This window comes from Mercenaria mercenaria, chromosome 12, assembly GCF_021730395.1.
Source record: "Mercenaria mercenaria strain notata chromosome 12, MADL_Memer_1, whole genome shotgun sequence".
Classification (NCBI taxonomy): Eukaryota; Metazoa; Mollusca; class Bivalvia; order Venerida; family Veneridae; genus Mercenaria; species Mercenaria mercenaria.
In genome coordinates, this window is record NC_069372.1 from 15,380,210 (window position 1) to 15,396,443 (window position 16,234).

Genomic DNA, 16,234 nt, shown 5'->3' on the forward strand with positions numbered 1-16,234 from the left:
AGCTAAAAAGGGAGATAATTCATAAATGGGACCACCTAGAGTTATGGTTCCTTGTCACTGCACTTTCTCTCAATGAACTCTATCACTGAAGTTACAACTTGGTATCTTCAATACTTTTTAAGTTATCCTCAGGACAAGAAGTGTGACAGACAGACGGATGGACAAGGCGGTGACTATATGGTCCCCACCTTCGAGGAGCATAACAATATCAAAGTCACATTTAAATAGAAGTTTACTTACACAAAATACAGACTTTTTGCTGAGTAGTATGAAACTGATCACATACTATACAGAAAATAAACATAAAAGCAAATCAATTGTCCTTTTAAAGATATAGATAATGGGTCATGCATACTTCTTTTCATATCTTTTGGCAACTTAATACATAGTTACATTGTATCTTTTGTTAAGCATTCTTGCATTCCATTTATTGTATGCTGCTTTCTCCTTGATTCGAGCCTCTTAAATCTTTTAGGGGTGTGCATATTTTTGTAAACATGTTCAATTAAATAATTTTTGTTTGTTGTTACAAAAATATATGCATTTAACAATGGACATTAAGAATTACAATGTTATGATCTTTTATATGTACTTTTTTGCACGAGACTGAAGGAGGTCAAACTCCACATAATTTTAAAACTTTCTCATCGATTCAAGCCCTTTGTTTGCTAAGTCAATAAGTGTTAATGTTTGCGCAGTCTATTTCAATGAAGCAAATTTGTATCAACATTGAACTCTTGTTCACTCGTTACAACAGTCGAAATATGCTCAGGATGCTTTTAATTTGAAATTTGGGCTCACAATATTACCCACTGTGTAATTTCCTTTTGAAATAAGCTATTTTTTATCCAAAATGATAAAACAGGTATTTACTCAATTTTTCAGTGGTTTCATGACTAATATTTTCCAAGGCATTTTAAAATGTTAATGACACAAGTTTTTGATGGAAGAACATGCTACATGAGCATGAATTTAACTAAAACACAAGGGCTCGAATTGATGAGAAAGCTCGAATCGATGAGAAACAGGCATATAACAACTTTACACTGATTTAAAGCAACTGTTTCATAGTTGGGGTGAAAACATTGAATAACTTATTAACACAGTTCGATATAAAACTGGCATTGAAATAATTTGTGACATCAAAAAGTGAAAATCAGCATTAAATAACTTTAAAACAGCAACATTACAGGGGCCCTATGCAATAACTCATGTGCCAATAAGTTCACACAAAAAGAAGAACTCATGTGTCAATAAGTTTACACAAAAAGCAATGTTTACAAAAATAACTGTTTAGATGGTTTCATTTTACCAAAAGAGCTGCAAATGTGTCCCTTTAAGTAAATGTTTAAACAATTTTAACTTACTGATGATCTCTAGGAGACATGTTATTTAAGCAGAATAATTTATAGCGCAGAGGAAAGGAGGTATAAATTATGTTCGATAAGGAAGTCATAAGTGTGAAGGTATCTGTTTTTGCCAAGGTTTTTTGTACCTATCTGGTAGTGACTGAATATTAGTTCATAAATCTGAAGAAAACTATGGCATTCTCTGACCGTAAAATTTTATGTGACTCTTTCACAAAGGACTCGGATGAAATACAAGAAATGTTTTGTGAACATTGTGAAAAACATGACAATAACTATATACCTGCTGAAGGATTTTGCGTGGAGTGTGTGGAATATTTGTGTTATGCATGTCTCAAATATCATAAAAGGTATGCAAACGGTCACACCACGAAGGATAAGGATAATATGCCTCAACATTTCTGCTTGAAAAAATGCCTTGTTCATGCCAATCAATTGGTAAAATTTTACTGTGATAATTGTAAAATGGCTGCTTGCTGTGAATGCAAGAAAAATGCTCATAAAAAATGCAAGAATGTAAGTCATTTACCAACACTTGTTGACAGCACTGATCTAAGTGGAGAAGTGAAAAATCTCTCTGAGAACATGTATCAGCTGTCAAAAGAATTAGAAGAACACGAAAACAATGTAAACCTTAAAATTGAGACAGTTGGTTCACTTGAAACTGCAGCAAAAACAAGAGCAAGACAGTGTGAAGAAAAACTTTTATCAATATATAAGATGCATCAAAAGGAAATTATTGATGACTTTGATCAGAAAATAGAAGAAACTATAACATGGCTGAAAAAAGAAAGGAAAACACTAGCTCAACAAATGGCTGTAAAACTACAACTTTTTGAAAAGAAGCTTGCAAATGACGCATATTGTGTAAGAAATAAAATATTACAAACAAAGCATGCTGACCAGAAAGAACTGCTATCAATTAGACAAAAAAACATTGAACTGCAAGATAATCTTCAATCATTATCATTGGATCTGACACAAAAGCAAAATAAAGATCAAAAGTGCCAGTTGTTTGTAACAACCAAAATGACAAATGAAAAAATGAAGAAACTGAAGCAAAACGTGGCTAAACTGAGGGCAGAAAATACGGAAATACATTACTATACAGTCAAACGTGAAGATGTGAATCCCCATATCAATAGCCATGATGCAAACAGAACTTCAATATGTTATGAAGAACTACCTTCCTCTATAAAAGAAAGATACGCCTATCATCTTTTTGACCTGCCAAGCAAAGTGGTTAAATGGTCAGATTTGTATTTACTGGATGAAAACACACTTCTTGTAGCCGACTGCAATGGCAAAGCCCTCATCATCTATAGAAATACAACAACAAACACTGATTCATATTATGACATTATAAACATGACTTTTGGTCCATGGGCAATCACAAAGGTTGAAGACAATAAAATTGCAGTAACATTTCCTGAAACAGGCACCGTCAGGTTTGTAACATTTTCTGGGCATATGACTGTTATCGATACACATAACATACATGTTGGAGCAAAATGCCGTGGTATTGCCTATGGTAATAACACTCTAATAGTTTCTTATGATACTGTGCCTGCAAAACTTCAAATAACAGACATGTCAGGAAAAGTGCTTAAAACTCTGGTTAACAACAGTAATGGGGAACCTTTATTTGAGGCTCCTTATTTTCTAACACTTAGTCAAGACAACACAACAATATACGTGTCTGACTGCAACAAACATACTGTCACAAGTCTGTCCTTTGATGGTAAGGTGAAGGCCATCTATGCTGATGATGAGCTAACTGGGCCGTGTCATTTGACAGTAGACAGGTTGGGAACAGTATATGTGTGTGGACTGTTGTCAAACAATGTCCATCAAATATCTTCTGACCTTACCAAAGTGAAGATTTTGCTAGATAACAGCTGTGGAATTGATAGTCCAATAAGTGCGAGATACAACGAGGAAAACGAAATATTGTATGTGGGAATGTGGGAAAGCAGTATTATCAAAGTGTTTAATTTGTCAACAGACAAACACACCATTGAGTAACTGTTTGTACAGATTTATTACAGTTGAATACTGTTACCTTGATATTCAAGGGACTGTAAAAATTGCATCGACATATCTGAAGTTCGACGTAACGATATCGAATGCCTGGGACTACTTGTGCCAGACATCTATATTGTCATTGTATCCAATGCGCTTTTCAGATGGTTTGACAGGGGAATGAAATAATATAAAACATAAATACGATTTTCATTTTATTGACAAATAAAACATCTTAATTAAATAGTACATGTACATACATACAACTTTTTAATTTTTAAAAATGTATGTGTAAACATTAGTATTTTTATTCCTTCGCTAAACAAGTCTGAATGCAGTGGTAATGTTCCTAGTTGAGTAGTCATTTTGACCGTGCTTTGATAACGAAAATTTGCCTGTCAAATACACATATTGTTACCCAATCCTAAATGGCAGATTTTTACTCCGTTAAACAGAAAAACATTTCATCCAAATTAGTTGTTATACTGGAAAACAGCAAGCAAGCAAGCTGTTTTATAAGGCTAATTATTTGGAATTAAATGCAAACTTCATGACATTTAAATTGGATTAAAGATTGAATAACAAACAAAACAAGAGCTCGTCGAACACGAAATGCCACCCTTGATGCATTCAGTAATTGCACAAGGAACAGAAATTATATGCTCACTGTAAACAAAAGTTCTACCATTCTGGTTTAATCTGACCTTGACATTTAACCTATTAACCTAACAAGAGATTACAGAGTGATCTTGGCGCCATCTACTGAGCCATTTTTGAATGTTTCAAATTTCAAGACTAGCTCAAGGTCAAAATCAATGTCAAATTTCATTTCGGTACAAAACAATGTGTATGTGGTCCAAATTTGAAAGCTGTGGCTTGAGAAATGTGAAAGCAGGTCACTAGATCAATTTCAAGGTCAAAGTTCATTTCGGTAGACAGAACTATGCATGTGCTTCAAATTTGAAGGCTGTAGCTTGAGAAATGTGAAAGAAGGTAATAGGTAAAAATCAATGTCAAATTTCAATTCAGAACACAAAAATATGCATGCGGTCCAAATCTGAAGCCTGTAGCTTCAGAAATGTGAAAGTAGGTCACTATGTCAATCTCAAGATCAAAGTTCATTTCGGTACACAAAATTATGCATGTGGTTCAAATTTGAAGGCTGTAGCTTGAGAAATGTGAAAGTAGGTCACTAGGTCAAAATCAAGGTCAAATTTTATTTCGGAACACAAAACTATGCAAGTGGTCCAAATTTGAAGCCTGTACCTTCAGAAATGTGAAAGTAGGTCACTAGGTCAATCTCAAGATCAAAGTTCATTTCAGTACACAAAACTATGCTTGTGGATCAGATTTGAAGGCTGTAGCTTAAGAAATGTGAAAGTAGGTCACTAGGTCAAAATCAAGGTAAAATTTTATTTTGGAACAAAAAACTATGCATGTGGTCAAAATTTGAAACCTGTACCTTCAAAAATGTGAAAGTAGGTCACTAGGTCAATAACAAGGTCAAAGTTTTTTTCGGTACACAAACCTATGCATGTGGTCTAAATCTGAAAGCTGTAGCTACAGAAATGTGTGGAATTTGAAAGCTGTGGCTTGAGAAATGTGAAAGCAGGTCACTAGATCAATTTCAAGGTCAAAGTTCATGTCGGTAGACAGAACTATGCATGTGCTTCAAATCTGAAGGCTGTAGCTTGAGAAATGTGAAAGTAGGTAATTGGTAAAAATCAATGTCAAATTTAGGTCAAAATCAAGGTCAAATTTGATTTTGGAACAAAAAACTATGCATGTGGTCCAAATTTGAAGCCTGTACCTTCAAAAATGTGAAAGTAGGTCACTAGGTCAATAACAAGGTCAAAGTTTTTTTCGGTACACAAACCTATGCATGTGGTCCAAATTTAAGGCTGTAGCTACAGAAATGTTTAAGTAGGTCACTCATGTCAAGGTTCATCTTGCCACTCAAAACTATACATGTGGTCCAAATTTGAATGATGTAAGTTATGGACATGAAGGTTCTAAGTTTTTCCCTATATAAGTCTATATGAACCATAATTATGACCCCTGGGGCGGGGCCATATTTGACCCTAGAGGGATAATTTGAACAAACTTGGTAGAGAACCACTAAATGATGCTACATTACAAAATATCAAAGCCATAGTCTTTGTGGTTTGGACAAGAAGATTTTCAAAGTTTTTCCCTATATAAGTCTATGTAAACCATGTGACCCCCAGGGCGGAGCCATATTTGATCCTAGGGGAATAATTTGAACACTCTTAGTAGAGGACCACTAGATGATGTCATATACAAAATATCAAAGCCCTAGGCCCTGTGGTTTTGGACTTGAGGTTTTTCAAATTTTTTCCTATATAAGTCTATATAAACCATGTGACCCCCGGAGTGGGGCCATATTTGTCCCCAGGGAAATAATCTGAACAATCTTGGTAGAGGACCATTAGATTTTGCTACATACCAAATATCAAAGCCCTAGGCCCTATGGTTTTGGACAAGAAGATCAGAAACCGTTTTAACTGTTCCTGGCCAATGTGACCTTGACCTTTGACCTAATGACCTCAAAATCAATAGGGGTCATCTGCTGGTCATGGCCAACCTAACTATCAATTTTCCTGATACTAGGCCCAAACATTCTAGAGATATTGCCTGGAAACCATTTTACTGTTCCTGGTCACTGTGACCTTGACCTTTGACATACTTACCTCAAAATCAATAGGGGTCATCTGCTGGTCATGACCAACCTCCCTATCAACTTCCGTGACCCTAGGCCTAAGCGTTCTTGAGTTATCATCCGGAAACCGTTTTACTATTCAGGGTCACTGTGACCTTGACCTTTGACATACAGACCTCAAAATCAATAGGGGTCATCTGCTGGTGATGACCAACCTCCCTATCAACTTTCATGATCCTAGACCCAAGCGTTCTTGAGTTATCATCTGGAAACGGATTGGTCTACATTCCGACCGACCGACCGACCGACATCTGCAAAACAATATACCCCTCTTCTTCGAAGAAGGGCATTATAAACACACAAACTAGCTTGATTATGATTAATACATCGCACCGACACAATTTTAGGTCATATGGCGACTTTCCAGCTTTAATGGTGGAGGAAGACCCCAGGTGCCCCTCCGTGCATTATTTCATCACGAGCGGGCACCTGGGTAGAACCACCAACCTTCCGTAAGCCAGCTGGATGGCTTCCTCACATGAAGAATTCAATTTTTGACAAGCTGTAATATCAATGAAACCAGGTGTAAAAACAGTAGAGGTAAGATGACAGGACTGAAAAATCTCATCGAGCTAAACAAAATATCGAGCTAATCATATCGAGGAAATGATAAGTAATTACATTAAAATATAAAGGGAAAAATCAGGACCGACCAAAACACATTGTGCTAACCGGAGTATCCAGCTAACCGATATCGAGGTAACGATATTCAACTGTATATAATTATGCAGATATTCATTTACTGCTGGACATAAAATTTTCAATTTCCGAAAGTCCAGCGGCAGATTTTTATTGTACATAATGCATATATTATTAAAGTTGTTAAAACCATATTTTAAAAAATTCTCCAAAATCATAAAGAAACTAAACAAGAGGACCATATTAGCCCAAGAGAATAGTTCTAGTAATGGTCAAGCAAAGAAAAATATTTGTGGAACTATTTTGAAATAGGGCCAGTGTTTTCTGACAGAAGATTTTATAAAAGGCGGACGAAAGGGTGGTAAAAATGCAAAACTGGGTTACAGAACCTGTAAAATTCTTGACAGTGTGTGAAGTTTCAATCCATTCCTATTAGTGGGTACTTACTAGCTTACACAGAAAAACTTAACCAAAAACTGCTTAGTCAAAAAGTGGACATAACTTTGTAAAAATGAAAAGCAGAAATATGGAACCTTGTACCAATTGAAAAATCATCCTGCTTGGGGGTAAATTTTCATTTACATATTGGTCTTAAATGTGTGTCGTTTGATAACTTCCATTTTGCCTGTACTGTAAAACAAAGCCCAAAAGGATCATGATGACCCTAGATCACTCATCTGAGTTTCTGAACTTAAACGGCAAGGAATGCCTGTTAACAAGTTGCTGTCATATGAAAGCCATCTTAAAGCCTTGTATAATGGTGAAATAATTTCTAAAATTGGGCCACTGTTCCAAAAGATGCAACAGTTTGAAAAATGGCTGAACATTGAGACAGCCATTTTAGTGTGTTTATGACATCATTTATGTACTGCTGAATTCTTTATATAGCAAATAACCTTTTAAATAGAATATTTCCTAATATTTCTTGAGTTTTAGATGTAAATCATAAGAATTTCTTTTGTTATAGTTGGAAAAAATAGAGAACCTTTTTACAGAAATAAGGAAATGGTGTTTAAATAAATATCTAGAAATTTAATAAATCCACTATCTTGTTTATGTTGCCATAGAAACAAAATGGCTGCCTTCTTTTTTATCAAATATTGAAATGTTCATAACTTCCTGATTTACTAGCCAATTTTGAAATTTCTTCAATTTCCTTATATGATTTAAGAGTTCCTACCTGACAGCTTTAACATTAGAACAATGTTGCCTTTCTCATTAAGCCGGCTAATAAGTGTGTAACTTTGAAAGATGACCATAATATGTTACAGGTGTTGCAAGTTTCAGAGGCAGTATAAGTTTATTAAATAAGTTAGTGTGACAGATGGCAAGCATTCAAACACAATAATGCTTTTTAGGCTTTTAAAACTGGGTGGAAAAAATACACACAGACAATTGGAGCAAGCTGAGGAAATCTGATTGAACAAGGCAGTCTGAAAGACAGCTAAATCCCTCGCCACTGCTATGGATAGTGAAAGGGTAAACCTTTGACCTTTAGCTGTGACCTTGACCTTGAACTGACATGGCTGACTCATGAATTCTGCACAACGTCTTGATGAGGTGATCATTTGACCCAAGTTTCATGAAAATCCTTTTAGGGGTTTAGGAGATACAGAGCTCAAACCTTTGACCTTGAGTTGTGACCTTGACCTTGAGTTGTCATGGCTGACTCATGAGTTCTTGATGAGGTTATCATCTGACCCAAGTTTGATGAAAATCCTTTAAGGGGTTTAGGAGATACAGAGTGGACACAAAATGGAAGGCTCAAACCTTTGACCCTAAGTTATGACCTTGACCTTGAACCAGCATGGCTGACTCATAAGCTCTGCACATCGTTTTGATGAGGTGATCATTTGACCCAAGTTTTATAAAATTCCTTCAAGAGATTTAGGAGATACAGAGTGGACACAAAATGGAAGGCTCAAACCTTTGACCTTGTGTTGTGTCCTTGACCTTGAGCCAGCATGCCTGACTCATGAGTTCAGCACATCGCCTTGATGAGATGATCATTTGACCCAAGTTTCATATGAATCCTTCAAGGGAATTAGGAGATACAGAGCAGACACAAAATGGAAGGCTCAAACCTTTGACCTTCAGCTGTGACCTTGACCTTGAGCCTGCATGGCTGACTCATAAGTTCTGCACATCACCTTGATGAGGTGATCATTTGACCCAAGTTTCATGAAAATCCTTCAAGGGGTTTAGGAGATATAGAGCAGACACAAAATGGAAGGCTCAAACCTTTGACCCTAAGTTGTGACCTTGACCTTGAGCCGGCATGGCTGACTCATGGGTTGTGCACATCATCTTGATGAGGTGATCATTTGACCCAAGTTTTATAAAATTCCTTCAATGGGTTTAGGAAATATAGAGCGGACACAAAATGGAAGGCTCAAACCTTTGACCTTGAGCTGTGACCTTGACCTTGAGCCGACAAGGCTGACTCATGGGTTCTGCACATCATCTTGATGAGGTGATCATTTGACCCAAGTTTCATGAAAATCCTTCAAGGGATTTAGGAGATTTGGAGCGGACACGAAAGTGTTACGGACAGACGGAAGGACGGACGAAGACCATTCCTATAACCCCCCACCACTTATGGCGGCGGATTAAACAAGGGCTGTCACAGGAGACAGCGCGCTCGACTATTTCGATGCTGGATAGTGAAACTGGGCACATCTGAGGAAACTAGAGCTGTCACTGGAGTGTTTAATGACTCCCAATTGTGGATGAAGATATTGCACAATAGCCTGAGTCTATGTCAAAAATATCAACTTAAAGTAATAAGAGAGGTAAAGATAAAATGTATCAAAACACTATATAAGTATATCCTAAGCAAAAAGGGGCATAATTCATTAAATACTGGTGCCAGAGTTATGCACCTTGTGTCATATGGTGTGGGTGATGATGTTGAACAAGTATTTTAAGTTTGAATCAAATCCATCCAGTAATAACAGAGACAGAGTGAAAGTGCATCAAAACTTTAACCTAAAATTCTAAGTAAAAATGGGAAATAATTCATGAAAAATTGGTCCCAGAGTTATGCACCTTGTGTCATATGATAAGGGTTATGATGTTGAACAATTGTTTAAGTTTGAATCAGATCCATTCAGTAACAACAGAGATAGAGTGAAAGTGCATAAAACTTTAACCTGAAATTCTAAGTAAAAAGGGGAATAATTCTTAAAAAATTGTGTCAGAGTCATGCATCTTGTGTCATATGATGTGGGTGATGATGCTGAACAACTATCTTAAGTTTGAATCAAATCCGTTCAGTAATAACAGAGGTAGAGTGAAAGTGCACCAAAACTTTAACCTGAAATTCTAAGTAAAAAAGGGGATTAATTCATGAAAAAATGGTGCCAGAGTTATGCACCTTGTGTCATATGATGTGGGTGATGATGTTGAACAACTATTTTAAGTTTGAATCAAATCCATTCAGTAATAACGGAGATAGAGTGAAAGTGCATCAAAACTTTAACCTGAAAATATAAGTGAAAAAGGGGGATAATTCATGAAATATTGGTGGAGATATGGCCCTTATGTCAGATGATGTGAATGTCGATGAGGAATAAGTATTTCAAGTTTGAATCAAATCCATCAAGTAATTACAGAGATAAGTTGAAAAAAGAGAAAGTGTAAAAAAACTTTAACCAAGGTGGGGAAGCGGAAAGATATTGACGCCGACGATGACGCCGGGTCGAGTAGGATAGCTCTCCTTATACTTCGTATAGTCGAGCTAAAAAAGCTTACAGTTAATGACCCTTTTTACAGAACATGTACATTCTTTGTCAGTCAAACTTATAATCACATCCAACATTTTCTATAAAAGAATGAAAACTCTTTACCTAGATTAATTCCTTAAACTGAACCTATAAGTTTCATACTAACCTGAATGTAACAAAACAGATTTCTTTCCAAACTTTCATCTTTACAGGCTTTAAATCAAGCTGTAAGAACTTCTTCTTCAATTCCTAAAGAAACAATACCATACATTAACGTTGCAATAAACAACAATCTACATACAAGAGGACCCTATATCGCTCACCTGTTATCATTGCACTTGAGGACAAGAAGGTCCTCAGAAAAAATATCTAAGTCCAAAGGACAGGAAGAACAAAGGGAAGAAATTTAACCAAAAAGAAAAAAAAATTCTCACAAGGTATAGATATGTCAAAATACACCTAAAAATTGGAGGTACCATCCATGTTGTACCACAGAAAAGTGGTCTCGGTTTTTCCCTACGGCCAATAATAAAAAAGTTACTAAAAATAAGCTATTTATAGTAACGTAAAAGGAATGTAATTAAAAAAAATATATATTGTAAGTGAACAAAAGAAGGACCTGCCAAATAAATCTGTTGACATAAATGAAATTTCAGATCAGTATCTTCATTAATTATGGAGATATACCCATTTTAATTTGAAATAAAGGGAGGTAACTTGACACAAAATCAGTCCATAGTTATCTACCCTGATTGTCTCAGTCCAACTAATAACAATAATGAAATTTCAAATAAGTCCTATAAGTACTTACTGATATAAATCCATTTTGATTACAATCAGGGGAGGTAATCAGATATAAAATAACTCTGGAACCTACGATTGGATCTGATTTGTCATGGAATCCAAGATTTATTGTTGTTGAAGATATTTTGGAAGTTTGTATCAAATAAAACCATAAATGAAGTCTCTATATGGCTGCAAAAGCCAAAATAGCCAATTTTGGACCTTTAAGGGGCCATTACTCTGGAACCCATGAATAAATCTGGCCAGTTCAAGAAAGGAACCAAGATCTTGTGGTGATACAAGTTGTGTGCAAGTTTGGTTAAAATCAAATCATAAATGAAGCTACTATTGTGCAGACAAGGTCAAAACAGCTAATTCTGGCCCTTTCAGGGGCCATAACTCTGGAACCCATTAGGGGATTTGGCCGGTTCAAGAAAGGAACCGAGATCTTATGGTGACACAAGTTTTGTGCAAGTTTGATTAAATTCAAATCATAAATGAAGCTGCTATTGTGCAGACAAGGTCAAAATAGCTAATTCTGGCCCTTTCAGGGGCCATCACTCTGGAACCCATAATGGAATCTGGCCAGTTCAAGAAAGGAACCAAGATCTTATGGTGATACAAGTTGTGTGCAAGTTTGGTTAAAATAAAATCATAAATGAAGAGCTCTGCTATTGTGCAGACAAGGTCAAAATAGCTAATTCTGGCCCTTTCAGGGGCCATAACTCTGGAACCCATAATGGAATCTGGCCAGTTCAAGAAAGGAACCATGATCTTATGGTGATACAAGTTGTGTGCAAGTTTGGTTAAAATAAAATCATAAATAAAACCACTATCGTGCAGACAAGAAATTGTTGATGCACGGACGGACGACAGACAACGGACGCAGGGTGATCACAAAAGCTCACCTTGTCACTATGTGACTGGTGATAGAGACAGGTGAGCTAAAAACCTGAAAATGATGAAAAAAATGTTTTTCTGTCCCATCTAAAATTTTTGAATAACACAATTAAGCTCTGCAAAAACACAAGTGAAAACTCACAAAGTTACAAAGCTAATTTATAATACATACAAGTTTTCCTATTATAAATAGATTGGTTCTGGGTTTTATGCCATTTACCTAACTGCAGAAACATGATAAATAACATAACATAATGCAATATATTTACAGAATATTTACAGTCCAATGCCTTTCCTTGGCTGAAGCTATATACAGCTGAAGGATACCAACTATGGATCTTGTGACCTCAAGGTAGAGCATTCCAGAGGTCACAATGCCTGACTAGTTATGATGTCATGTGAAATATAACTTTCATTTAAGGAATAAATTAGAAGGAAATTATTTTCCCTGAAGTGTAATGTAGTCATCAGTAGGTGACGCCTTGAAGCAAGAAGTTTTGCATGATATTTGTGGTGATTGTATTGTAAAGTCATTTAGCTTTGGGTAACTGACCTGCTAACACACATATCAAAACCAAACGTATTATATATCATGATGATAACTACATACATTTGTAACCTCAATTTATTCTTTAGAACAAACACATTCTCTTCTGAAAATATCTGTCAAAATTCACCATTTCACAATAATATTGAAAAATCTAGTTAAATTTTCAGAGCAGTCACTAGAAAACTTACAGCAAAACCACTAGAATACTTACAGCAAAACCAAATCTTTTTGGCAGATTGGAGATCTGTATTTTATATATTTCTGATGTAAACTCATCTCTCTTTGTGTACAAGTATTCATCAGGCTCACCCTGCTTAGTCAGTTTATCAGCGGTGTCTGCATCTCCACCCTCCCCTTGTGCTGTTAGAACAGATGTTTCAGCATTGTCTTGAACTTCCATCAAATCTTTGTTCTCTGGAACTTTGTTAGCTGAGTTACCACTAACGTCTGCATCTTCTGTAGCCTCAATTTCAACATCTTTAATCTCCAAGTCTGTACTCATGCTTGTATCTTCTTTACTAACTGTTTCTTTCCCTGAAGTTCAATCCATCTTGCTTCGCAGCGTAAATCTATGCCCTGAATAAAATGAAAATGTGCTTATTATAGCTGAGCTACCAGTGCTGCAAAGAGGTGCTGACAGTGTCATATTTACTGATACTCCAATGATGGATTATAATCGAATATTGATCAAAAATGTCTCGGCAATAATAGATGGATTTGAGTAATCAATTATCCCTCAAATGAGTGTACTATTAGGCAAATCGCATGTATTTTTTCCGACTTTTTTTCTCTGTCTATGACTTACTCTTTCAGTGTAACTATGATTTCTCAAAATGGCTACATACCAAACAAATACATTCTCATCCATCAGATGTTCGTCAAAATCCCGAGACGGTAGACCTCTGGTATGCGAGAATGAACAAATATGACAGCACCGCATGAATTATTTCCAAATTTTGGCAATGCCCAGTCTTGCGTGTGGAAATATTATGGTGGTTTACCTCTTAAGTTGCAAATAATAGTAAACCAGGGCTTGAAGTAGCAGCTGATTTGAGCGAAATAGTTGCTTTGGAGCATAAAAAAACAATTCAAACAATAACTGAAGACTGATCCAAAACCACAATTATTTTTGATGATTGCTCATATTAGTTTGAAAGCAAATGTTCTCATGACCCAGTGGATAGTGCAGATGCTTCACAAACAGGAGGTAATGGGTTAAATTTCTGCCAGATTTTTTTTTCACCAATTTTAAATTCTAATTGTATTAATGATTTGTGCAAACATCGTAATAGATACTGCTGATGTTTAACAATTCCCAAAACGCCCTGTTACAGAGTTCCGTAAATTGAACAAGGGCAGCCAACAGTGTTTTTTCACAGAAAAAAATGCTGGTCAATAACAATTTAAAATTCCATTTTTTTTCCTTTTGAACTGTGCAAAATTTCTACATGTAAATGGCTGTTTTTATTCTCCCATACCAGAGGTCTACCAACAGCAGTCTTTTCAGAGATGAGACCCCAAGCCCCCTTTCAGAGTATGATCACAACATCTGTTCACAGCAAGCTGTAATATTTCTACAGGAGCTGGGTTCTAATGCTACTTGGGCTATAGTCCAAATAATGTGACGTTTCGGGACAGTGTGATAACTTTTGACCGTCGCTATCTCTGTCACGTCCAAACTTAAGAAATATCCAATGGAATCCTTTAGGAACCTTTTCTAGTACATGTACAAAGTATTTGTAATGATTACATCTTTGATAATGAATTTATGTTGACATTAGAGCATAAACTTGCCTTGCTGACATATTATGAATGTATATTTTTTGTTTTGTTTTTGCATTTTATAGTGCCATAGGCAGTCTGTTTATTGAAACTGGTGTCAGGGTAGATATCTCCACTCACATCATATTTTCGAAGATTTAAGCCTCTATTTTAAACACGAATTAAATTCATTGCAGTGGCTTGGGGCAGGGAAGACCACTATAGAATAATTAAGTCGTCCCAATAAGCCAAACTTTGGCTATAACACACATTTTTAAAGGAAGTGTCTTGCCGTCCGATAATCAGATGCCTAGCCTGCATTCTAGCCATCCGGTTACCATACGGCTAGAAAATCCTCAGTGAATGTTATTTACTGAATATATCGACACTTATCTGCAAACAAAATTTTGTGTGAATACATACTAAAGATTTACTTTTAATAGTCTTGAATAAATCACCGCATTATTCAGCCGATCAAATGAAAGTTTGTCGAAATCAATAATGGCGAGACCACCATGACATAACTCATTAAAACCTGTTTATCTGGCAGCGGGCAGAACAATCATGTTTTTAAGGGATCAGAATTTTTAAATTTTAACAAATTCTAAACTGGATTTTCGCAATTAAAACAGTTTTGAAATACTAACAAATTACATATTTTAGTATTCAAATATATTTTTTAAAATGAATAACAGTAAAGTTTTCATTAGCAGTAGTGTGATTTTCAAAACTTTTCGAAAAACAGTAGTAAAGCGTTCATAATAATCCATTTTACATGTATTTCAAAATAATAGTCAAAATTAATTAATTATGTGTATGTAGATCCAGTACAATCTGAGAAAGATTTAGGTGTGACTTTTGATGAGGGCTTGAACTTTGAACAACATATTATCAACATTACTATTAAAGCACAAAGAACCCTTGGGATTATACATAGGTCTTTTGAGTATATAGACAGGGACATGTTTCTCACACTATACAAATCTCTAATTAGACCAGTTTCAGAATATGGATCCAGTGTGTGGTCACCATTTTTGAAAAAAAGATATTAGAAAAATTGAAGACGTACAACGCAGAGCAACCAAGTTGGTGCAAGATATTTCACAGTTGTCATATGAGCAGAGGTTGAGGAAACTGGGTCTTGTAACATTAGAATACAGACGTGATCGAGCTGACGTAATACAGATATTTAAATCAGTTCATAAATTTAAGATAAGATAAGATAAGATAAGATAAGATAAGATAAGATAAGATAATCTTTATTTAGCGTCGGTTTTCACAAACATCTAAACATGAGCTATAACAAGCTAGTTTCCGACATAACATGATTATCCTATAACAATACAAACAAACAATCTAAAAGGATAAGAAAACTACATGGTTAAGGCTAAGATACAAAATAAGATTAAATGGTAAACAGTAAACATTTTAAAGCACATACAAACTGGAAAAAAGCAATTTGCTAAAACTCCTAAGCATAATAAAACTATTGTGTACTATTAGCAAAGATTATGATTATATTAATGCTAAAGTTACATATATGCTAATAAAAGGGATAAAGAACATTTAGTATTATTATTCATGATCAATAGTTAAGTCAAAATAAAATAATTGGGGAGATAAACAAACATAAAACATAGTATGGAAACTACTTATGGAAGCTTTACTGATGCAGGCATATACACATAGTAAATTAACACAGATAGGATATGCATAAGAATAACAAAAGGATAAATGCAACAGCAAC

The 16,234-nt window shown here is 35.4% G+C and overlaps 1 protein-coding gene across 3 annotated transcripts in view; it reads right to left on the reverse strand.

Moving 5' to 3' along the window:
• LOC123533627 (tRNA (uracil-5-)-methyltransferase homolog A-like) overlaps nt 1-16,234 on the reverse strand; it is a 33,311-nt gene that overhangs the window by 15,708 nt on the left and 1,369 nt on the right. For 2 of the 3 annotated variants that reach the window (XM_053519276.1, XM_045315356.2), the window contains exons 2-3: nt 12,938-13,302; nt 10,660-10,742 (exon numbers count right to left, since the gene is read on the reverse strand). In XM_053519276.1, the coding sequence (XP_053375251.1) occupies nt 10,660-10,742; nt 12,938-13,228 (374 nt within the window). In that variant the 5' untranslated portion in view covers nt 13,229-13,302. Of the gene's footprint in view, nt 1-10,659; nt 10,743-12,937; nt 13,303-13,571; nt 13,719-16,234 lie in introns of those variants that run through there. The other variant, XM_045315355.2, reaches the window with a different exon arrangement.